Genomic DNA, 25,428 nt, shown 5'->3' on the forward strand with positions numbered 1-25,428 from the left:
AGAGAGTGGGATCTCCCACCTCCCCTTCATCACTGCGTTCTCTACCTAGCGACTCGCTCGCAGTCTCAGGGATCTGACAGCCAGGGTTCGCGACCTCAGGGTTGGGAGCAGTCAGCACCAGATATCCCTGCCCCCTCCTGGGGTTGCTGCCACCCGTGCCTAGAATGTGCCAGTGGGTGCAGGCGGGCAAGCTGGACGCTTCTACCGTAAGAAGGGAGTTCAGCCCTCGCCTGAGACCTGCAATCCTCAGATTCCCTGGGGACCGCGAAACTCCCAGTCGGAGGCACTCCCTGCTTTGCCGCCCACCCATTCCCCCCTCCTTACCTCAGCACGCAGCCCCTCCCTGCGTGATGATGCAAACCAGTGGGGAGGACGGGCTCTGGGAAGGGTGGGGAGTGTCGGAGAGCTAGCGAAGGAGGGAGGGAGTGGGAGGAGGAGGAGAGGGAGCCGAACGACCATTTAAAGCGATAGCAATCCTTGCCCTCTCCCCAGTGCTGGGTTGTTGGAGAGCGCGAGCGGCAAGCCGGGGAGCGCGAGCGCGGCGCGCGGGCCGGCGAACCCGGGAGCGCACGGAGCCCCAATCTGGCAGGCGCCGCGGGACCCCCCATCTTCTCTGGCTGCCCCTCCCCGGGCGCCCCCACCCTCCGTGCCTGCAGGAGTCTCAGGGCTTCCCCGGAGGACCTCACCCCAAGGGGCCCGGACCCCGGCGAGCCCGCCACCATCCCCTCCAGCGCTGCCGCCACCACCGCAGCAGCCGGAGCAGCATGGTCCAGCTGGGGAAGCTGCTCCGCGTCCTGACTTTGATGAAGTTCCCCTGCTGCGTGCTGGAGGTGCTCCTGTGCGCGCTGGCGGCGGCGGCGCGCGGCCAGGAGATGTACGCCCCGCACTCTATCCGGATCGAGGGGGACGTCACCCTCGGGGGGCTGTTCCCGGTGCATGCCAAGGGTCCTAGCGGAGTGCCCTGCGGCGACATCAAGAGGGAGAACGGGATCCACAGGCTGGAAGCGATGCTCTATGCCCTGGACCAGATCAACAGCGATCCCAACCTGCTGCCCAACGTGACGCTGGGCGCGCGGATCCTGGACACTTGTTCCAGGGACACTTACGCGCTCGAACAGTCGCTCACTTTCGTCCAGGCGCTCATCCAGAAGGACACCTCCGACGTGCGCTGCACCAACGGCGAGCCTCCGGTTTTCGTCAAGCCGGAGAAAGTAGTTGGAGTGATTGGGGCTTCAGGGAGTTCGGTCTCCATCATGGTAGCCAACATCCTGAGGCTCTTCCAGGTAGGGAGGCGCTCCCTCCGGGGCAGAGCGCGCTTTAGCTCCCCGCGCTCTTAATCCTAAAAGCTGGCTTGGACTCCAGGGGTGCGGGGTCAGGTCAGCCTTCTCGCAGTTTCACCCTGGAGATCCTGCGAATCCCTCCCACCCCACCCGAGGAGGTACCTTCCCTGCTTGGTTCATTTCCCTTCCATCTCTCCCCTGTCCGCGCTCCACTCCATCCGGCTTGACATCCTGGATTTATGGCCCCATTTACAAGAAGCAATCTGCGAAAAACAAGGCGATGATTTAAATGGGTTTGCATTAGAGTGAAATATGGTCCAAAAACAGGCTTGTAAAAGTGCCGGGCTCCTGTGAGAGCCGGTTGGGCTCGTGGAATATGAAAGATGAGAAGACGCCTCGAAACTGGGCATTTCTCAACTCCCCAGCTTCCCAGCCCCAAGCCACCCGGCAAGCCGCAGCTCGCTTGGAAAATTTCAAGAAGAGCTTAGGGAGGCACTTCTTAAACCGAGGGCTAGGTTTTCACGTACGCGTGGATGTCAATTGCCCATCTGTCTCGGGTTGGATCTCCCGACCTGTAGCCTGTCTCCGCGAGGGCTTTGGGGCGGAAGGCGCGGGGAAGCTCCCCAAGTGGGGAGATGCCACCCGCAGACGTGACCCCCGGGTGATTTGCTCTGGGCAAGTGTTTGCACCGTCTAAATTGCATTTGCAGTCCGGCCACTGGCAGGAGCTGGGCGATCAGCTTTCTACTCCTGCCACTTCAGAGCCCAGAGATGAGCTCATGCTAACTGCGAAACAAAATCGCTTTCGCTGCCTCCGCCCTCCGCCCATCCTTCCCACGACCGCCCTACCACAGCCCCCCAACCCCTTCCCTCTGCTCCGAAAACGATTCCCGGAGCCAGGCGAGAAGGCGCCTGGAGGGAGGCACTAGGGTGCGCTGAGCAATGCCGGCCGCCCTCCTGCTCCGGGCGCCAGAGGGCAACGGCGAAAATGGGAGGAAGGCGGATCCGGGGCAGCTGAGCGGTGGGTTCTACTGCAGTGCTCTCTCTCCGCCCGCTCCCGCATTTTGTGCCCCGTGGCTCCCGTGCTGCATTGGGTATAAACTGATGCATTTTGGATTTTAAGAAATTGAGTTCCAGGGTCTGTGTGACTGTGGGTTCCCTTCTCCTTGTTTCTCCGTCTTTCTATTTCTTTTTTTCTTTTTCTCCCTCCTTTGTGTTTTTCTTCTTCTCTCTCCCTCTTTCAGTTTCTGATTCGTTTCTCCCTCTCTACCCCCACCCCCAAGGTGTTTTTTTTGTGTGTGTGTGTTTGTTTTTGTTTTTGTTTTTGTTTTGTTTTTTTTTTTTTCATCTCTGTCTTGAGATGATCCTTTCCTAATGCACAGCTCTCTCCCTGCCGGGTAGTGCCCCAACCCAATTAATCCCTTCTCTAGATGTTCTGGCTAACCCTGGTGTCCTTATGCTCCCCATATCTAACGAATTGGCTCCCTTCCAAATGCTTTCCCAAAGGGTGTTGGGTTTCTGAAGGGGATTCCTTTTGAGATTCAAACTGTCACCACATCAGCACCTAGGAGTGTGAAGTTTGTGTGTGCACTAGAAGGACAAGTGCCTGCCCAAGGCTGCAGCCTGGTATGGCCCCTCTGATCTTCTGAACATCCCTAACACTTCTGGAGTATGCTGTTGTGGGAGTCCCTAGATATCTGCAAACCCAAAAAATGCTTTGGGGGCAGCCTTCATTCTGAGATGATGCTTTTGGGAAGAGGTTGGGTTATTGTAAGCCAAACCCAGAAGCACGTCCTTCCTGTCTGAGCTTAAAGCCTGGCAACTTAAGAGGGCAGTGCTGCAGGAGAAAGTGAAGTCAGAGATCACCTGGGAACCACTAGGGCCACTCGCAACCCTGTGAGCCCCGAGCCCCGGGGGTCGAAGGCATATTTGGTGTTTCACATGTTTAAATTATTTTGGTGCCTGTTCCTCTCTTAACTCAGAGCACTGGTAGTACTGCAGATGGGCCTGTTTGAAAAAGAGTGCAATGTTCAAGTCAGGAGAGGAATTGCAGAGCAGGCTGAAGGACTGTGTTTGCTGAGAAAGATTCCAGGGGGAGCTGATTCTTCCTCTGGTGTGTGAACCTGAGGCTCTTGTGAGCAAAAGAAATAGCTTGCCTTATTCCCCCATTCCCTGGGCTGGGAAGAAAGGAACTGAATGCCAATGTTAGTGTGGGTTGGGACCACAACCATTCAGAGAAAACACTGTCATTTTCCTCTAATTTGCAAATTGCAGCTATTCATGTTGGATTGAACAGCTGAGGGAAAAAGAGCCCCCAGTTTTCACCTGCATTTATGGAGAAGAGGCTGGGTAGCAGGAAGAATGCACCAACTTGTGGCTTGTGCTACAAGCCGGGTATAACTCTTGGTGTGGGTATCCTGCTTCACCATTGCCCCTGTTGGAATATATAGCTATATATTCCAACAGTCTCTCCCAGTAGCCTTTGTTTTTTTTCTTTTGCACGTGATTGTAGGAGCTCTGGGCATGCAAGTCTAATCCCTAGTTTCCCAGCTTCTGTAAGCCTACAAAATGAATAGAGAGAATAGTGGTACACAGACCCATTGTTCCAAAGCACAATCAATTTAGAGAGAGAGGGAAAGAACTGTAGGTGAATCTTCTCTGGGACTGCAGGGTTCAGCTCAATTAAGATTGTCCTATATAAAAGAAGCTCCTGTAAATGATTGAATTCTTAGCTCTCCAGAGATTTGAGTTTTCTTTTCCAGGGCCCAGTAGGTTGCTGTGGGAACCATGCCAAACCTATCATTTGAGATAAAAAATTATGGTGAGATAAGCTTCTAGGCTGGAGGAAGGAATACTTAGTGACTTAGTGACTTAAGTACTACACACTGGGGGTGGGGGACAGGAAGGAGTAATGAGATAGTAATAAATGTAACTAATGTTGTTGTCAGAAAAAACTGGAATGAAGTTCTTTCCTGAAAATTAGGACCTGGGCAAGAATGACTCCTCAGATATAAATAGTGTCTATGACTTTGAATTTTCATTTGCCTGCTGGTCTACCAGACCAAAGATGTGAGCTGAGCAAGTTCTCTCTCTCTCTCTCTCTCTCTCTCTCTCTCTCTCTCTCTCTCTCTCTCCCCTCTGTATGCACACTGAATTGATTAGTAAGTGACATGTCAGAGGACAGGAATGATGTCCACTGGGTCTTTCAAATCTAGGAATTTGAGGCTAATGAAATTAGTGTGTGGCCAGGGCTCTGCCAACAAGAATTAAGTCACTGCAACCACCCTGCAATGCATTTTCAGCCTCAGAGAAACATCAGGGACGAATTTCTGGAGATTTGTTTCTGAGCCTGTACAAAATAATACTCTCCTAATGCTAAGAAAGATTAAATGTAAATTAATTTTGACTATGAGTAACATATTTAAAAAATAATCACAGAGTGGGGATGGCTAAAAGTAGAGAGCTTATATAATATGGTGTCCAAAGGATAAATCTCCCCTGACCACTGTTTTATGGGCTATAAGTAAGATATATTATAGTGGAAAGTAATAGGCATGTTTTTATTCAAGGCTTCTCTGTTATTGACTTGAGAGCAAACACTCTGAGAGTATAAATTACTCTTGCTACATCCTGACTCTGAATGAACAATATTTCATGGCCAGTGACATGGTCTAAGCCATAGACTTGGAATTGAATGGCATCTGTTTCAGTTGCTTTGTTCCTTCAAAAGCAACTAGATGGAAAAAGTGGCCAACTTGACTCTTGTTGGAGCATATTGCAGATCTAAACCTGTGGACTTTATACCATAAATGAAATACATTTGTAAATTTCTAAATGTCGTCCTTCTGTTCATTGAAGCTTGAACATAATCTCAAACTTCCAGGGCATTTTACATATACATACCTAGTTTTCTTCTTCCTTCTTTCTTTTGCTCCCTCTTTTCTCTCTTTCTGTCCATCTTACATAATTGGGTAGAACTGGGCACCTAGGATGATATGGTATTACTATAGTAGGAATTTTTTTTAAACAACTCTAACCTACTCTTTTTAAAATTTCATAAATACAGGTGTCAGTGCCATTTGGAATAGGCTCTATAACAATCTCTGCCTCCACATTTACTGTGTTTCAGGAAATTTACCTAACAGATGGTGAGTGGGCAATTTTTAAAAGGGGCATTTTTGAAAAGAGCAGAGAGGGAAGGAATAGAGGCAGGCACATACTATATTTGAAGATACCTCCACGTTTGTATTTTATGTATACAGGCCCATAAGATTAAGATGTCTTTGGGAATTTTTCTCTTCAAAAATAATGGAAATAATGATGGCCTTTGCTTCGTTTTCATAAATTCTTAGAGTATAACAAACCATAAGTGCTCCATTTCCTATATATATAGGTTGTGTCATGGCCTTAAAAGACCATAGCCAGATTACACAAAGTGCACTCCAATCTCATTCCTGCCATTCATTAGTCTTGTTACCCTAAATAAATTGATTATTTTTTCCAGGCCTCAGTTACTTCATCTGATTTTTTTTTTCTTTAAAAATAAATGTTTCTAAGTCTTTAATCTCTTCAGGTCATAGTTTGCTTGGAGAAAACCCGCTCTTGTCCAAACTCTATGATGTCATATTTCTGGCTCCCACTTTGAACTTTGAGAGAGTTTGGGGGAACTTTTAAAGAATATTTTCACCGGTATCTTAATATCAGTCTAGCTCATTTCTCATATTCAGACTTTTCCCCCTTTTTCTTTTGCTGGTGTGCTTCTTAGTCATGTATATCAAGGCTGGTGTTGAGGAAAATGACCTTCTGGGTTGGCTTACTGCATGGTCAAAAGACCTGGGACAGGGAGCAGGAACTGTGGAATTTATAGAGGCAGATATAGCTTTCATTATCCAGTGCTGTCCCCTTTCATCTTGCAAAAACACCAGGCTTTCTTTTGGAAAACTGCCAAATAAGGACTTTCTGCCTCCTCCCTGGCCCAAGTAACTGAACTCAAGCAAAGCAGGTGATGAGTTCAGGTGTAGGCATCTGACCTTGGCCAGAATCCTCCCCAAGACTTTTCTGTCAGAGGAAAATGGGAAAATTGGCTCCTCTCTCTGGAATTTCTAAGCTGGGGAAAAACAACTCTGGGACTCCCAGTGGCCATTCAACACAAGACAAGACTTTCTGTAGAATAAAGTCATACAGAGGTAGGCAGGGTTGAGTAATGGAGAGAAAGCCCGAGCCCTGTTGATATTCTGAAACTCTCAAACCCAACTATATCTGAATCAGCTGAATCCCTGAATTTTCAGCACTTGTTATTAAAATAAATTAATTAATCAAAATTCCTTCTACTATTTTCAGTTTGTTTTCAGCTATGTGCAGTTTAAAGTCTCCTAGCCAGGGGCTCCTGGGTGGATTAGTCAGTTAAGCATCTGACTTTGGCTCAGGTCATAATCTTGCAGTCATGAGTTCGAGCCCCGCATCTGGTTCTCTGCTGACAGCTTGGAGCCTAGAGCCTACTTCAGATTCTGTGTCTCCCTCTCCTTCTAACCCTCCCCTGCTTGCGCTCTTCCTGTCTCTCTCTCTCAATAATAAACACTAAAAAACAAACAAAAAAAAACAAACAAAAACAAAACAACAACAACAACAACAACAACAAAAAACCCAACAGCCTCCTAGCCAAAACAAGCGATTTCTTAGCTTAGTGTAAGGCTTGTTGATTGGCATCCATTAAGTGAGAAATAATATAAGATATTTTCTTTACATTAAATATAATCCTTCTAGCGCAGGTGTGGGATATTCAGAACTCTGCATTCTTCCCTCTCTTCTCAACATTTGCTTTATTAACATGAAGGATTTGTTATCCCATCTTGATGCAATTGAGAGAGAAGGTGAACACTTCTGATGTGGAGTGCAGCATATAGGCCTCCTATTTGGAAGCTTTAGAACCATCCTTGCTTCCCTTCATTACAGCAAATCTTTTGTTGATGTCTCCAGGGAAGAGCAGCATTTTCCTGGCATAATGGAGTACAAAATGCATTAAACTCCTGGGTCACTCTACAGTAAGCATCAAGCCTAACTACTTGTCTTCCCCTTTTACTTACAGTACACAAAAAAGAACAGTCACAAACACATTTTTCCAACAACTAACCTGTATATGTGACTACTGTTTAGAAGACAGTTATGCAACATACATTCAGACCAATGAATTCATGGACCTTTTGTCAAATGACACAGTAAATATATGTATTTTATGCACCTAACAAAAGCAAAACAAAATCTTTGTTCAGGTAAATATCTGAGAAGAATATTATGGCAGCATTTATGACTATGATATTTCCATGTTTGACAAGTAACTTCCTTTCAATTGTATTTACTGCTAAATGTTTCTTGAATCAAGTTATATTATAAGGTCAAAAATAAAATAATGTGAAGTTACAATATAGTATACATATCTGTTTTATGAGAACCAAAGCTCTAATTTCTTTTCAATAACAGTAGTAGTAACCACATTAATAATTTGATCTTTGCTAGGAGCCATTATGCCATGCACTATAAATACTTTATCTCATTTAGTTCTTACAATAGTTCTGCAAAAGGCATATTATCATCCCCACCGTACAGCTGAAGAAAGTGATTCTCATAGCCCCCAGTCACATGACTGGTAAGTGGCAAAGTCTAGATTCACACTCAGGTTTATCTGACAGTACCCTGGTTGTCAACCACTATGAGTGCTGTTCAACTCTTGCACAAATGCAGAAATACTTAAAATAATTATAATTCACCTACCCTGAAACTGTGGTGAAATTTGAAGACATCAAAGTGGCTGATTGCTTAACCACACCTATTTCCAGAAAGAAATAATATTTTATTTCAGGTCTACAATGAGATTAATTCTATAGGTCTGTTAAAACTTGAGCACACAAATCCTCACCCCCAAATGAAATATGGTTGTTGTCTATTATTCAACAGGTAGCCCTGTATGTAGGAAATAAATACATAGTAGACTGTCCATGCAAATAAAAGAGAAAAGATGTGTTTTTTTTTTTTTTTTGGTCCTGATTCAGTGCCCATCATTATGGATTATGATGGCTCTTTCTGAACTTTATTTCATTCACTCTACTGTTTCTACAAACCTCAAGTGGGAAAATCCATCATTCAGATATATGTGCAAAGTGAGAAGACTGTATTAATACAATTGCTGAAAGTCAAGTTGATAGAGCACAGGAAATACATCCTAATAAATGCAACATTAATGTTTATGTGGGCTGTAGAGTGAGGGGAAGGAGAATTTTCAGTTTAATGGATTATTTTGCCTCTTGCTATGAAAGTGCTACAGCTAAATAGTTTTATAATTGTTCATTTACAGAACTCTCCATCTCTGGATGTTGTGCTCTCTCTCTTCTGTGGCTGCCAATCCTTTCTCTTGTTCTTGTTGGAAGATAGCAACGAAGCCACTTCAAGGGCTCAGCCTGCTTTTCTACCTTATTGTTTAGATGAAAATATTTCCATTTGTTAAAGTACTACTTAAACATTTTTATCGGGTTTTAAACTTGACTGTGTTCTGAATGTAGTAGCACAGGCAGACATAATGCGGGATGTTTTCCTGGAGAAAACTTACTTTTATCAAAGGAGTCATCAGAATTTTCATGTAGGGGTGAAGAACAAAATTCTGGAGTTAGGTTTGAATTTAAATTCATCCTCACTACTTTTTACCAGTCTCACCTTGATCAAACAGGTACATTTCTTATCAACTTTCTTATATTTGAAATGGGAGTGATACAAGTATTCTTGTCTGATAAGTAATTGTAAAGATTGCACAAAATAAGCATGGAAATATTTTAGCACTGAGTTTAGCATGTGATGAGTGTTCAATACATTTAAAAGCTGTTATTTTATTATTATTATGCTATTATTACTAAATATAACTATTTCTTAAATGTCACTATTGCTAAATTTACTGTAAAATTACCATAATAATCCATGCTGGATTTCACTCTTTTTGTTCCTTTGTTTAAATGGAAAATATTACACACACACACACACACACACACACACACACACACACACAGTGAGAACACATTAGTAGTATTATTCAGTGGAGTGAGAATTTCTATGGCTCTGATTAAGGTGAACAAGGAATGCCATGGACTTATATAACAGACAGGCTAAGAGTAGTGGGCTATGGGGTTAGTCAGCCCCAAGTTTGAAGTCCACTGTGACCTTTTTGTAGCCATACAACCTTGAGGAACTTACTTAAACTTTTTGAGTTCTACCACTGGTTTCCTCATCTGTATTTTTTTCCAGAAATATTTATTAAGCATCCCTCTTGTGCACTGTTTTTTGTGCTTGGACATATCAGTGACCAAAAGAGACAAGTGTGCTCTCTCTCTCCTCTCTCTCCCCCTCCCTTCTGTCTTTCCTCCCCTCTCCTCTTCCCTTTCTCCTATCTCTACTCTTCTGTCAGCTTACACTCTCATGTGGAAACAGATAGATGTGATAAATAAGTCCTACAGTATGATAGTTGATGAACCCTATGGAATATGGAAAAGAACATGAAGCATGCTGAGGAATGTTGGGTTGGTAGTCCTGGGGGGTGTACAGGTGAGTTCTATTTTTAACTATGGTAGTCAGGGTGGATTTCATAAGGTGACAGTTGAGTAAAGACGTGAAGTGAGGGAATTGTCAGAATGGATTAGGGGAAGACCATCCCCTGCCAGCCGGAACAACCAGTGCCAGAACGCTAAGGCAGAAATATGCCTGGCAGGTTGGAGGAACATCTAAGATGCCACTATGACTGAGTAAGTCAGGAAGAGAAAGGGGAAGCAAGAGGGCTTGAGATTAGAGATATGACAGGGCAGTTTGGGAAGCCTTGGTAGTCCTTGGAAGACATCACATGTATTTTGTCTTACCATAAGTGTAGCCAGTGAGTGGTGGGATTTTAGCATGATGCGTCTGTTGGTTTAAAACAATGTCATCTGTGGTATTGAGGATGGGGGAAAGAGTGGAATTAGGGATAATTTCAGGAGGTGATTACAGGTGCTTAAGAGATGACTGGTGGTGGCTTGGGCCGGGATTTTAGCAGCAGATGATTCAAGAAGTGATACATTTGGAAGATGGTGACACTATTTCCTGGTAAATAGAATGGGAGATGTGAAAGGAAGAGAAGGAACAAGGTGAATCCAAGACATGGGGCCTGAGCAAGTGGAAAGGTGGGATTACTATCACTTCAGATGGAAGAGGTTTGGAGTGGAGCACATCTGGGGGATCAAAGATCAGATCTGGAGGTAGAAGGTTTGAGAAATTTTTTGACATCCAAGTAGAGATGCTGAATGCACAGTTGGATATACAAGTCTGCAGTTATGAAGAAAAACCTAAACTAGAGATACATTTTCATAAAACGGAGATAACTAAGAATGACTACATGGGAATACTATTTTAAAGATTAAATGAAATAATGCGGTTAACACTGTGTATTCCCCCCAAATTTAATAACTACTAGCTAAAGACAATTGTCTGAAATGAAAAAAAAAAATCCTATAGTTTTTGCAGTAGAACTGAACAAAGTGATGTCACAATCATTTTAACAGTATTTGTGACACAATTGTTTTAAGTCAATTTATATAACATAAAAGTTGGGGATTTGCATCACTGGTATACATTTGACCCTTAAACGATGTAGGAGTCAAAGGTACTGACCCCCACACAGTTGAAAATCCACACTGAGCTTTTGAGTCCCCTAAAAGTTAATAGCCTACCATTGACCTGAAGCCTTAGTGATGACATAGACATTTAATTCACACATAGTTTGGCTTTTTTATATGTATTATGCACTGTATACTTAGGATAAAGTAAGCTAGAGAAAATAAAATATTACTACGAAAAATCATAAGGAAGAGAAAAGACATTTACAGGACTGTACTGTATTCATTGAAAAACCCCATATATAAGTGGACGTACACAGTTTAAACCCATGTTGTTCAAAGGTCAGTTGTATAGGAGAGTTTAAGCAGAGACCCAGGTATGCAAGGAAAAATAATGGGCCTGTCTTATAATATCCTTATGGGTACAGACTTTGATCACTTCATTGGGCATCTCATATCTTCCATTCACTTTGCTATTGAATACACGGTGGGGAAAATTTGATCTTACTGGTTTTGAGCTCCCTTTAGGTTTTTATAAATCGTTTAACAGCCTTTGTAGCTTAACCAAAATTCTGTTCCTTATTCATTTGATTATCGGATACTGGTCTAAGCATGTCCTTATACTAAAAAATGCATGACCATGTTGTCTCTACACATCTATAATTGTATTTTAACACTGTCATTATGTAAGCTATATTTTAATGGCAATTATAACAAATTTTATATCAACACATCCGTTTCTAGTGTTCAGGGGGAGAGCAGCATGTAGTAAATTTTATCAAAATATAGCATCTGAAGAACAGAACAGAGGGTAATTGTGTAATTCTGTATTCACTATAATTAAGTTCAGTGGAGTTGGCATAATAGAATTAAGATGAAAAAAAAAAAAAAAAAAACCCAACATTGAGGCACCATGGCTCCCTGTCATAACACACCCTTTTCACATCAGAGAACATACACTTGGCGTCTTTCTTTTTTTTTTTTTTTTTTTATTTTTGGGACAGAGAGAGACAAAGCATGAACGGGGGAGGGGCAGAGAGAGAGGGAGACACAGAATCGGAAACAGGCTCCAGGCTCTGAGCCATCAGTCCAGAGCCTGACGCGGGGCTCGAACTCACGGACCGCGAGATCGTGACCTGGCTGAAGTCGGACGCTTAACCGACTGCGCCACCCAGGCGCCCCTCTTTTTCTTTTTTTAATATGAAATTTATTGTCATACGTCGCTCCTCATCAGGGAAATACAAATCAAAACCACACTTAGCATATTTCTATACAGAAATGGAGAAAGGAAGAGGCCAGAGGATGAATGGCAGACACTAAAAGAGCGGGATTATGAAAAACAACATAGCAATGAAATATTGCTTCTGGATTTGGTAGGTGGGGAAAATCTACTAGCATGTATGCCTGCTGGGACCACATTTTCTGCAACACTTAAACCCAATGTCAAATATGCTGTCTCATCTTCCTTGTAAATAGGGATGTATCTTTGCTTCCTGTTTCTTGAAAATGGGTTGTAAAGATTATCACAAGAACTGTACCATATGATAAAAGCACATTGTTTTGAAATGACTGACACTCTGTCAGGTGTCACACTCCAAGTTTGCTGTCTCTTTCTCTTAGACTTATTTTAGTTTGCAGTATGGGACTGGGTAATGGGAAAGACCACTGGAATTTTTATGTCTTCAGAAGGCAGTGTAGCATAATGGTTAAGATTATAGGCACTGGACGTAGGTTAAATTCCTGCTTTCCACTTGCTAACTATATTAGCTTGGTCAGTTTAGCTGATTATCTGCCCCTCAGTGTTCCCATCTATAAGGTGACGATAATATTCCATCCTCTTAGTACTGTCTTCAAGATTAAATGAAATTACCCATGCCAAGCACTTAATACAATGGCTAGAGCACAGCAAGGTCTACTTATCAACATTTATTATCATCATCATCACCATGCCAGGTACTATCTCTCCAATGCATCATTTCGTTATCTCCTCCCCGCCATTTCTATTTCTGCCATGTTTCTATATAAGAGTAGGGTTGTGACAGAGCTTTTCCTTCCACTGGTATCTGATCGTTAGTCCTCAAGGTGGATGGACTTGGAGACAGCATACTGCTGCTCATTGAAACAATTCCTGTTTTGGAAAGGGTAGTTGGATGTTGAGGCCAAGGAATTTTCTCTCTTCATCTGGGAGACTAAAGAAATATTCAGGCCTCAGAAGAGAAGTCAGACAAAGGGCAAAATGGTTATTTTCATACTTTAGTGATTAAACACAAGTCAGGCAGACTGAATTTGAACTCCTTTCCATTGTGTATTGACAGTGAGATGTTGTGTTTTTTGCAACTCCTGTGAGTTTACAGTTGATAAAAAGAATAATAATATTAGGACCTACTGTATAGCATCATTGTAGTAAGTGTATTCACTTTATTAAGCATTTAGCATGTTTTTGGCATACAGTAATCACTTAGTACTTATTAACTTCCACAAATACTATCAGTACTACTAATATTATTAAGTAGTTGAACAAATCTGATGTCCTTCCTTTTCTTAAGTTGAACATAATTATTTGAATAATCACCCTACGTTTATTAAGGAGTGCTTATAAAGCCTCATGAACCCCAGAGGTCCTTCAGCTCTTCTCCTCATCAGACCTGTCCTGGAGGGGTGGAGTCAACACCATCCCATCACTGCCATCATTGTCACTTAACTAACCGTACTGAACACTTTCTGTGTGCTGGGCACCAAACTTGGCCCTGTATGTGTACTATATCATGTTGTTCTCACATTCAGGTGGGAGACCTGATTATCATCATCCCTACTTTACAGATAAAGACACTGAGGTGTTAAAAAAATAAGCATTTTGACTCACAGCAAGAGATGGAGCTGATATTTAAACCTCTGTCTCTCTGACCTCAATGGCCTGTAAATTTTATTATACTACATCCTGGTAAAAAAATATGCTTCCAGCCACTTAGGTAAGAGAAGTCTTGATCCTCATATTCCTATATATCCCATGCTGTCCTTGCCTCAGTACTAGTAGGGAGAAGAAGGGCCCTTTTCAAAGACCAGTCAAAGGGAAATTACTCCCTTTTGCCTTTCTTGAATCAATTAACCAATATTTTATTTCCTTAAGAATCCCCACATGTTACTTTTGGTACTTACCTGGCCTCTTAGCATTCTTACATTCTATACATGACTCATCCACTCTATTACATGTTAATTTATTTGAGGTCAAGTGTAGGGTCTTATCCTGAAATGCAATTTTATCCCAGTAGTGTCCAACTCTGTGCTTTTCTTTTTATAGTTTTATAGTGCATCTGCAAATATTTATTTGAGTTTTGTTGAATTGTGCTCATCAATAGTGCATTAAAAGTTATATACAGAGATCTTCCTTATAAAGAAAATCTTCTAAATAACTTTCTAGCTGGTTCTTTTTATAGGATTCTTCTAGAAATTATAATCTTCAGATTGCTTTGTTTTTAGAGTAAGTACTTCATGTTACCTTATTTTAACATATAATAACATAGCTCTATTGTCTATATCAAACCTATGAGTCTTCACTGGCTTGTAACTTCGCTTGTTGATTGTTGTTGATTTTTCTATTTATAATGACATAATGTGGTCCTGTCATGGGTGGGGCTGGGTTGGAAGATACATCTAAGAGCCACAGATTGGTTTTCTAAAGAATTAACATAAGGAACTAGAGTTCCTTTCATATTTTGCAGAATCAAGAATTTCATTTTTTTTTTCAACGTTTATTTATTTTGGGGACAGAGAGAGACAGAGCATGAACGGGGGAGGGGCAGAGAGAGAGGGAGACACAGAATCAGAAACAGGCTCCAGGCTCTGAGCCATCAGCCCAGAGCCCGACGTGGGGCTCGAACTCACGGACCGCGAGATCGTGACCTGGCTGAAGTCGGACGCTTAACCGACTGCGCCACCCAGGCGCCCCAAGAATTTCATTTTTATAATTTTGTTCATTAAAGAAGTATGGCACTATTTTCAAAATACTACCCTAATTTGCTAATCTTCTTCTCCTTAGTCTTAATGAGAAGAGAGTAGGCCGAAATGAAGAAGGTCACTATGACCATTGGAACCACTGAGGTAGGAGTTAGTCCCTGAGTTTTGTTTTCATCTCTCCTCTGTTAGCTTATTTCTTCAGAGCTTACTAGCTGCAAGGTTCTTAACTAACCATTGTAAATGGGTTGTTTCATGATCCCCTGATAGTGAAACAGGAAAGATATGTATTATTATGATCCCCATAATGCACATATAGAACAGAACCTCAGAGGTAGTATTTGCTCATTAAAATATGGTAGAAGTGGAACTTGGATTCAGGTCTGTTTGACTCCCAAATCAGTGATTTTTAATTAAGGTTATATAACCTTGTGTGTTACTAGATTGTTTCCAAAATTCTCTCAGCTCTAACTTTTTATAGTTAAGTGTTTGATTGCAAGTTTAACAGGGGTGAGGAGAGGTAGGGAGGAATTCCAGAATATTGAATGTTTTTTTCTTCATATATATCTCTATATAGGTGTATATACACACCCATATATATATATATATATATATATATATATATATATATATATAGTATAAAATTATTCATATTTAAGAACAGTTTTAAATTGAAGAAATATATGTATTTATATTTAAATTTTGGCTTCTTCTAGCCAGTAGCAAATGAAATTATTGGCACAGATAGCACAGATACATACGCACAGCAGAGAAATAGCCAATCAGATTTAATTCAGTAGCTTGCTTTTTTTTTTTTTTTTTTTTGGTAGATTTGTGTGTTGTGATTTTATATCTGCAGGTAATTTGATGAAGAAAATATTTCTACCACTTTACACATAACTGAATTCATTTAACAATACAGTCTTAAATGTCTTAGTACATCTTTAATCTTTAATGTCATCAGATATATAGAATTATAGACATACCCCAAAGAAATAATTTAAAGATGTAATTACTTGAATTTCCCTTATACCTATTTACTTTTGTGAGTTAAAAAACTATATATTTAATTGTATTTATCTGTTTCTCTGAAGATGGAAAATACTGACTGAAACACAAAAAGTTAAAAAATATTATCTAAAATTACAAAAACTGAGAAATGTCAAAGAAATAAGCTTTTTTAAAAAAATAAATAAAACTTCTTCCTGTGGAGCCTGATGCAGGGCTGGAACTCACAAACTATGATATCATGATCTGAGCTAAAAGCAAGAGTCAGACCCTTAACCAAAGGAGTCACCCAGCCACCCCAAATAATTGAACTTCTAAACAGTGTGTGTGTGTGTGTGTGTGTGTGTGTGTGTGTAGTGTTTCTTCTTCTGAAGGAATTAATCTCAAAGCTCTACTACGACTTTTCAGAGACCCATTTAATGAGCAACTATTTTGTGCCTGAGACTGCACTCTGCACTAGAGATTCTAGAATAATGATAGTAATAACAATAATAAAAATATAAATTTTCAAAGACCTTCCTTCCAAGTAAAGTCCACTGGGCAAACAGAGTGAGCCTCATATTAAAAATGGCAGTGATTCTCAAACATTAATGTGCTGAAGAATCATGGCAGGCATGCTGACCAGTCCAGTTCTTTGTGTGTGTGTGTGTGTGTGTGTTTTAGTTTATTTTTGAAAGAGAGAAAGAACAAGCTCGGGAGGGGCAAAGAGAGAAGGAGACAGAGGATCAGAAGCGGGCTGTGCGCTGAAAGCAGAGAGCTCCATGTGGGGCTCAAATTCACAAACTGTGAGATCATGACCTGAGCTGAAGTTGGACTCTTTTTTTTTTTTTTTTTAATTTTTTTTTCAACGTTTTTATTTATTTTTGGGACAGAGAGAGACAGAGCATGAATGGGGGAGGGGCAGAGAGAGAGGGAGACACAGAATCGGAAACAGGCTCCAGGCTCTGAGCCATCACCCCAGAGCCCGACGCGGGGCTCGAACTCACGGACCGCGAGATCGTGACCTGGCTGAAGTCGGACGCTTAACCGACTGCGCCACCCAGGCGCCCCTGAAGTTGGACTCTTAAACCAACTGAGCCACCCAGCTGTCCCAAACCAGGCTGATTTTTGATCCCCTTCTCCAGTTGGTCAGGTATGAGGTCTAGGTAACTCTATCTTTAGTGAGCACCTCCAGGAGAGTCTAAGATGGGTGTTCCCAGCTGTCCTCAGTCTTCAGTGAGCATCAGATTTGCTTGAGAGTATTGTTAAGAAAGATTGCTGGGCTCTACCTCTACACTTTCTGGATCAGTAGGTTTATATTTCTAATCATTCCTTAGTTGTTGCTGACATTGCTATCGAAGGGATCACACTTCAAGAACCACTTATCACTTGTTTATTGAAAACATGCCTCACAATTCTGTAGTATAGGATTGTGTGTGCAGTGAAAGAGACATGCACAAAGACACATGGAGGCAAGGGGACTCCACCCTAATTGGTCAAAGGTGACGATAGTAGCTAGAATTGATTGACTCAGGAAAGGTTATAAGAACTTGCTCATTTAATCCTTTCAATAAAGTATGTAGGGGCTACTTCATGTCCCCGTGTCCTAAACTGGTAGGAAGCAGATTAAGAGTTCAAATCTAAGAAGTCTGATTCCAGAACCCACATTCTTAACCATTCATAAAGGTTGTCAGTGAAGGCCTTCTGGCCTCCAACTGTAGATAGGAGGATGAGTGGACACGAATCCAGTACTCATCTGGTGTGTGTGTTGTAGGAGGTGGGAGAGGATGAGGGCTTCCAGAGGAACCAGCCCTACCCACACACCTACCCTAAGGAGGTCTGATTATTAGGAGTCTAAAACAAGAGTATAACTATTGTATGGTGAGAAGCATTCTAGAAACCTGGGGTTAGAATTCTCAGTTAGTAATGAGTTTTGCTGAGCTAAGAAAAAGTAAGAGTGACTTACTTTACTTTTTGCATGTGAAAAGAAGTTTGGAGATAGTCCCACTAGTGTTAATTCTGCTGTGGAAGAAGTGCCCGCAAGGGACAAGCTTCCTCCACCTTTTATCTCCCACTTCTCTAGCATGTCACTGTGATCCCTCTACTTGCAAGGTGACTGCTAACCCTCTACAGTTCTCTAACCATCAGGCAGGAAGAAAGAAGAGGGGGGAAAAAGGAAAGAAAGACAAAGACAGATAAAAAGTGTGTGTTAGGGAGCCTGGGTGGCTCAGTCCATTGAGCTTCTGACTTAGGCTCGGGCAATAATGTCACAGTTGGTGAATTCAAGCTCCCAGCATCAGGCTCTCTGCTGTCAGCTCAGAGCCCGCTTCTGATCCTCTGTCTCACTGCCCCTCACCCACTCATGAACTCTGTCAAAAATAAGTAAATGTTGGGGTGCCTGGGTGGCTCAGTCGGTTAAGCATCTGACTTCGGCTCAGGTCATGGTCTCGCGGTCCGTGGGTTCGAGCCCCGCGTCGGGCTCTGTGCTGACAGCTCAGAACCTGGAGCCTGTTTCAGATTCTGTGTCTCCCTCTTTCTCTGACCCTACCCTGTTCATGCTCTCTGTCTCAAAAATAAATAAATGTTAAAAAAAAAAAAAGTAAAAAAAAAAGTAAATGTTGAAAAAAAACAAGAATGTGTGTTGTGTGTGTGTGTTGTGGGAGGGCACGGATATCAGGGCTACAGAAACGCAGTGTCTAAATCAGAGAGCAAATTATTTGCTGCAACTCATCAGCAGACTTCCATTTAGATCTCAAGGATGTAAGGCTTAAACCTGAGTACCTTTACCTTAAGGATAATGAGGTCCACTAAACCAGGGCTCTGATAGTAAGGAATAGACAGAGAGTGTTTATTGATTAGACAACTAGCAGTCGGCACAGATTTCCTCCCCACCATTACAAACAAATACCCCCTAACTGTATTTTATTTCATATATTGTACTTTAAAGAATGGTGGGAAACTTTACTTATCTGTAAATAGTCTCTTAGAAAGGGTACAATTATATAATTATACAACCCCCTGGAGACCTCCTTTCTTCTAAAAACTCTTTGAAAACTGTTCAAGGTTGAAGACATTTTGATCTTAATTTAGTAACTTGCAGTTGATTATCCTGGAATGACATCCTCTCTCTGCAGATGTTCTGTCAGGCTTTAGAAAATTCTGGAAGAAGTGGACAGAGATGTTTTATGGTACATGTATAAATGATATGAATCTATTCAAAATAAAATTCATTTAGGGACCAAAAGACCTTCATTTCTGCTGTGTTTTTTCTTCTTTACATGTTCACAAATTTTCCTTTCTAAAATGCCTTTGAACGAATCTGTTAGATATCATGTATCTACTTCTCCTGTCTGAATTCTTTATAACCAATCTTTCTTCAGCCTGTGCTCTCTCATTCTTCTTTTTTGAAAGTATTTCTCTGGATCTTCACCTCTTCTTCTTACCTCATATTTGAACTCCTATCTTAAACTAAAGCAATAGTCTTCTATGACTTCTCTAGCCCTCGAAGAACCTGCTTTTGTGGGACAAAGAAAGAAAAAGGTAGACTTACTGGTTAACTGAGAAGGTGAGCAATATGTGGAGTGTCTCAGAGAATTAAAAAGTAAGAAAAGTAAAAGCACTAGAAGAAACTGAGAGATGGGCTTGTTCAAACACTTTATTTTACAAATGAGTAAATTGAGTTCTAAGAGAAAAATATGACAAACTGCCAATCTCAGTGGCATGACACATTGGAAGTTTATCACTCACTGACTCAGGAGTTCAGTATGGACTTCTGTTGTTCAAAGGTCAGCTTTCTGCTCTGTGATTCAGGAACCCACCATGTCCATCATGTGCCTTTACATTTGTCTCAAAAGGGAAAGGGGAGAGGAAGTTGCAAGCGTACAACCCATTATCCTTCAAATATAAACTCTTCACATCACTTTTGGTCAAGTTCTTTGGGAAAGAACCAGTAATGTGGCCACACACAGTTGCAAATGGAGACGGGGGATGTTGCCCCTGCCTTGGTTTTAGTGCTGCTTTTATAATCTGGAGGAGCTAATTAAAAGTCTTCCCTCTACAACTGGTTGTTTCCACCACAATGAGTGATCAGCCTGAGGCAATAGATTCAGTGTGTGTGTGTGTGTGTGTGTGTGTGTGTGTGTGTAGGTGTACAGACAGTTTAGTATGAGCTGACACTTGGGGGCCTGTACCTTAAAAAAGAGTACACATCAAATTGCTTCTTTCTTTCCTAGTTCACGATGACTCCTCCCTAATTCCTATCATCCTGCTATTTCACTCCCACATCAGTATCAGATAAAAGTTGTGAAATAAATTTTTCCAAAGCCTCCAATGCTTTGAAAGGTAATAAAGTACTCGGACCCTCTGCAACTTCTACCAATTTCAAATGGTAAATTTGTGGAAAGTAAACTGATATTGATTTAAAAAAAAAAAGATGTTTTTTTCTTGTACACCTACACCCTGAACCATGGTGTAAAATTAATGGAAAATTAGAGAATTCTGTCTTCTAGTTGTAAATTAAAATATTTTTAATTGTAAAAATACAATTTTTTACAAGTGCAAAAACTACAAAAATGGAAAATATACAAAGAGAAAAAGTAAAAAAAATAACTGAAATTCCCATTTCTCATAAATCATCTCCCTAACATTTTTAAAGTTGTGTTTTGAGACTATTTTTGTGAGGGAAGGTGCACATAAACACAACACAAACATATTTTTACTTGGTACTATATTATGAACATGATTTCATATCACTTTAATGAAAATTTGTATTTTAATTTTTAATGGTTGAACAGCACTCCATTATTTATTTAACCAGTTCCCTACTGCTTAACATTTAGATTATCTCCATTTTGCTTCTCTAAACAATGAAAAAAACATCCCTCTTCCCATTTCTTTGAGCAGTTGTTCACTTATTTCCTTAGAATGGATTTCTAGAAATTGGACGGCTGCTTGTTAATTTTGGTATTTACACTCCTACTGTCTTCCAGAAGTGTGACACTGCATCACTTTTCTGCTAGCGGTTGAGCATCCTGTGTGGTTTTAACCTGTCACCAATACCAGTATCACCACCTATTTAAGTCTTTGTCATTCTGATGAGTAAAATCTGACAATTATTTTTTTTTATTATTTAAAAAAAAGTTTTAATGTTTATTTTTGAAGGAGAGAGAGACAGAGCATGATCTGAGGAGGGGCAGAGAGAGAGGGAGACACAATCTGAAGCAGGTTCCAGGCTCGGAGCTGTCGGCACAGAGCCCGACAAGGGGCTCGAACTCATGAAATATGAGATCATGACCTGAGCTGAAGTTGGATGCTTAATTGACTGAGCCACCTGGGTGCCCCAAATCTGATAATTATTTTAATTTAATTTATTTGATTAGTAATAGTAAGGTTGAATACATGTTCATATATTCATTGGCTGTCCCTCTTCTTTTGTGACTTTATGACCTTTACCCATGTTGTTTCATTTGATTTATAACTTTGAATATATTAATATGTTTATTTTTTGTATATTATATGATGCAGTTTGATTTCGTTTACTAATTTTTCTATGTATAAGACATGTAATACTGTCTATTAAAAAAACCCTTTAGGGGCGCCTGGGTGGTGCAGTCGGTTAAGCGTCCGACTTCAGCCAGGTCACGATCTCGCGGTCCGGGAGTTCGAGCCCTGCGTCAGGCTCTGGGCTGATGGCTCAGAGCCTGGAGCCTGTTTCCGATTCTGTATCTCCCTCTCTCTCTGCCCCTTCCCCGTTCATGCTCTGTCTCTCTCTGTCCCAAAAATAAATAAACGTTGAAAAAAAAATTAAAAAAAAAAAAAACCCTTTAATGAACACAGACGTGTAGAAAATCACCAGTCACCCTCTTGAATTTTATAGTGATTTTCTTTTGGGCAGTATGGGAATGTAAATCCTTGCTTCATATATATTTTTTAATTTTTTTAATGTTTATTTTTTTGAGAGAGAGAGAATGAGACAGAGCATGATCAGGGAAGGGGCAGAGAGAGAAGGAGACACAAAATCTGAAGCAGGCTCCAGATTCTGAAATGTCAACATTGAACCTGACTCAGGGCTCAAACTCACGAACTGTGAAATCATGGCCTGAGCCTAAGTAGGATGCTTAACTGACTGAGTCACCCAGGTGCCCCAATCCTTGCTTCATATTATGGTTGGAAAGAATCTATCCCTCTGAAGAATCTTGCCTTGTTTATAAAAATGGCATTTGAAGTTGTGTGCTTGCCATCAGAAAAACAGAATTAATTTTTAGTATGAAATGCTGATTATCAACAACAGGCTAAGATAGTGCTTAGCAACATGAAGTGAGGGGCCGTGGGAGGGGGGGCAGCCTCTGTCCCCTCCAAAAAAAAGTAGGGATTTAACCTCTGGGACTCCTGCTTGGGGTGTCTTGATATAATCAGTCTAGGTAGTATATCTTTTGAAGTATGATGAGTAGGTTGAGAAGTCAAAGCATTTATTATCCTTTGTCCCTTCAGAAAATGAGTGGAAAGTGTTGTCAAGCAGAGGTGATCAAACCGAGATATGCAGACTTGGAGCTCCCTTCATAGTCCTTAAAGTCAGTGTGAGACAACATGCCAATATAAATTATACTGATAACAGTATCAATGAGGCAACATTTAGTCCTTTAAATGACCTAACATTGTTTTTGTAGTATACTGCCCATTGGTAAATAGACAGCTATTGAATAAATCTGTCCATTATAATGAATGAATCCACCACTCACATTTTGAAAAACTGAAACTGTATCCATTTGTCAAGAACAGAAGCTACTTGTTTTGCTTTATTTCCTCAGGTAGACTAGATGATTTTGTGGGCAGTAAGATGTTGCTACATCCCCCACCCCCACCCCCAGAGCTGTCCAAAACTTGAAGAAGGTGCCTGGTCAGGTAGTTGGCTCCTTATTACTGAGAATATTAAAGTAGGTGTGTATGATCAGCTAATTAAAGAAACTATTTATAATCTCTACAACTGTTGTATTCACTAGGGCATCCAATTACTCTAAAGAAGTCCTAATGATGCCTTAAGATAGTTTTGATTTTGATTAGCTGTACTCTTCTAATTATATTATCCATCATCATTTTGAGCATTAAAACATGCCTTTGTTCTCTTGTAACCTAGCTATGTGGTCTTGGGCAAGTCACTAACCTACTTGGATACAGTTTTTAAGATGAAATAGAAATAATATTATAAAGCTTTGAAGGACTGCAGAAAGATGAGATGTACTATTTATAAAATGCCTAGTATGTAGGCTGCCCCATGATACCTACTTGGTTAATTATAAATGTTGTTGATTTTATTTTTAATTTTGTTCCCAAACATCAATATTTGTATGTGGAACCCTAAAATTTGTTCTGAGAGTAGAGGACTTTGGCAATCCGGAAAGCTATTTGGACTCCTCCAATACTCCACATATACATTTCGCTTCTATTCCTCGAATCTTTATATTAATAGAATAAATGATGCTTGGTATGAGGACTCCAAGGTGATGAGAAACTATGGTTTAATATACACCCGGAAGTATGGATGGATTTCCATGCCCACTGCAAATGTGAGAAAGGCATTATTCCCACATTTTAAGGAGGTGGTGAAATGAGCAACCAACTTGAGGAGACACTGGGGTGGGAAATCAAAGACCTCATTCCCTCTTGTGTTTACCCCACAACTGCCCACAGAGGCTTTTAAGTTCTGCAACAGGAATTCCCACCTCATAGCCTTGTAGTTAGAAGTAAATTATGACACATAACTGATAACTAATAAATGTTATAGTTATAATAAATATCATTTATGTTTGCTTTGTGTTAAGCATTTTACAGTTATAACATCTTGAGGGATGTATTGTGATGGTTAAGAATGTAGTTTTTCGAGGGGTGCCTTGGTGGCTCAATCGGACTCTTGATTTAGGCTCAGGTACTGATCTCACAGTTCATGAGTTTGAGCCCCACATCAAGTCTTGCATCATGCTCCATGCTGACAGTGCAGAGCCTGCTTGGGATTTTCTCCCTCTCTGTCTCTCTCTCTCTCTCTCTCTCTCTTTTTCAAAAATAAGTAAACTTTAACAAGTATTTTTAGGAAAGAGTGTAGTTTTTTGAGTTAGGTAGTCCTGGGTGGGAATCTTACCCTGATTACTTCTTCTTTTTTTCAGTTTTATTGAAGTATAATTGACAAGATTATATTTAAAGTATACATTGTGATGATTTGGTATATGTATACATTGTGAAAGGAATATTTCTATTGAGTTGACACATCCAACAGTTCACATATTTATAAACTTTACTGTGTATGGGAGAAAACACTTAAGTTCTACTCTCTTAGCAAATTATATAGTACAGTATTTTCAAGTATAGCCACCATGTTATACATTAGATCCTCAGGCCATATTTATCTTATAGCTAAAAGTTTGTACCCTTTTAGCAACCTCTCCCTATTTCCCCCACCCCCCAGCCCCTGGCAACCATTTTTCTGCTCTCTGTTTCTAGGAGCTTGACCTTTTCTACCTTCCTTCCCCTTCCCTTCTCTTCCCTTCCCTTCCCTTCCCTTCCCTTCCCTTCCCTTCCCTTCCCTATCTCACCTATAAATTATTCCATGTAGTATTTGTCTTTATCTGGCTTATTTCACTTTGCATGATGCCACCTCCAAGTTCATTTATGTTGTCGCAAAGGGCAAGATCTCCTTTTTTAGGCTAAATAATATTCTGTCACCTCTTCACTGAGTGACTTTGGGTATATTATTTATACTTTCTAGGCCTTGTTTTTTTGTTTTTGTTTTTTCCATAAGAAACTATACTAACAGTTTATTTTCTGATACAGGGAACCTTTGCTGAATCAAGAAATGCTTAGCTGAGAGGATAAAAGTGACATTTAACACTGCATTAATATTTATTTTTACTCTCCTTATTAATTTTTATAATAAATTATATGATAGTAATAATAATAATAATAATAATAGTATTAATTTTATAACATGCTTAGGATGTATCACTTCCCATATATTATCTCACTTAATCTGTATCACAAGTTACTATATAGATATTATCTTCCACAATTTTTCCTTCAGGGGAAATTGAAGCTCTGGGTAGCTTTCTCAAGACATAAACTCAGGTCTGAATCACTCCAAAACTGTGTTCTCAACTACTCTGTGTGTATAATTCCACATCTGAATTTGTTGGTGGTTGTTGTTTTTAACTTCCAAGCATCTGATCTGAAATTCCTTTCTTTATTTGGGGAATTTTCCACTTTGTGAGTCTTGGTGAGAAACAGAGCCTCCCATTATACAAGCTGAAAATACCAGATACATTGTTTACTCTCTTACTCAGTCTCCCTTACAGCTGGAAGACTGTCAAGTGACCTAGAGTTGGCCAATTACACCCATGTCCTAGATTTTGAGTTAGAAATAAATGATGTAAAGAATCAGGGACACCAGTGCCTGTGTCAGCCTCCCGTACCCTGTTCCTGCTGGGTCAGCAAGGCAGCTGGGGACATATATTGCTTGTCATGATTCTTTGATTTCAATAGAATAGCCTTGGCTTCTTGTTGTTTAGTCTGTTTCTAGTTACTGAGACCTAACCAGTAACCTTT

The 25,428-nt window shown here is 40.7% G+C and overlaps 1 protein-coding gene and 1 long non-coding RNA gene across 9 annotated transcripts in view; one reads left to right on the plus strand and one right to left on the minus strand.

The window, feature by feature from the left end:
* The first annotated feature begins 443 nt into the window (after positions 1-443).
* GRM7 (glutamate metabotropic receptor 7) overlaps positions 444-25,428 on the plus strand; it is an 872,169-nt gene continuing 847,184 nt past the window's right edge. For all 7 annotated transcript variants that reach the window (XR_006716005.1, XR_006716006.1, XR_006716007.1 and 4 more), the window contains exon 1: positions 444-1,283. Coding sequence is in view for 3 of the 7 variants with exons in the window: in XM_045493619.1 (XP_045349575.1) it covers positions 765-1,283 (519 nt within the window). In the remaining 4 variants the exon portion in view is untranslated. The remainder of the gene's footprint in view (positions 1,284-25,428) is intronic.
* On the minus strand, positions 854-3,585 carry LOC123605927. 2 transcript variants are annotated; one of them, XR_006716010.1, is made up of 3 exons: positions 1,808-3,585; positions 1,107-1,543; positions 854-961 (listed from the first exon to the last, which is right to left on the minus strand). It is a non-coding gene; the product is annotated as an uncharacterized LOC123605927 (long non-coding RNA). The 2 variants fall into 2 exon arrangements; XR_006716011.1 differs by having other exon boundaries at positions 1,804-3,585.

The sequence above is a fragment of the Leopardus geoffroyi genome, chromosome A2 (assembly GCF_018350155.1).
Source record: "Leopardus geoffroyi isolate Oge1 chromosome A2, O.geoffroyi_Oge1_pat1.0, whole genome shotgun sequence".
Classification (NCBI taxonomy): domain Eukaryota; kingdom Metazoa; phylum Chordata; class Mammalia; order Carnivora; family Felidae; genus Leopardus; species Leopardus geoffroyi.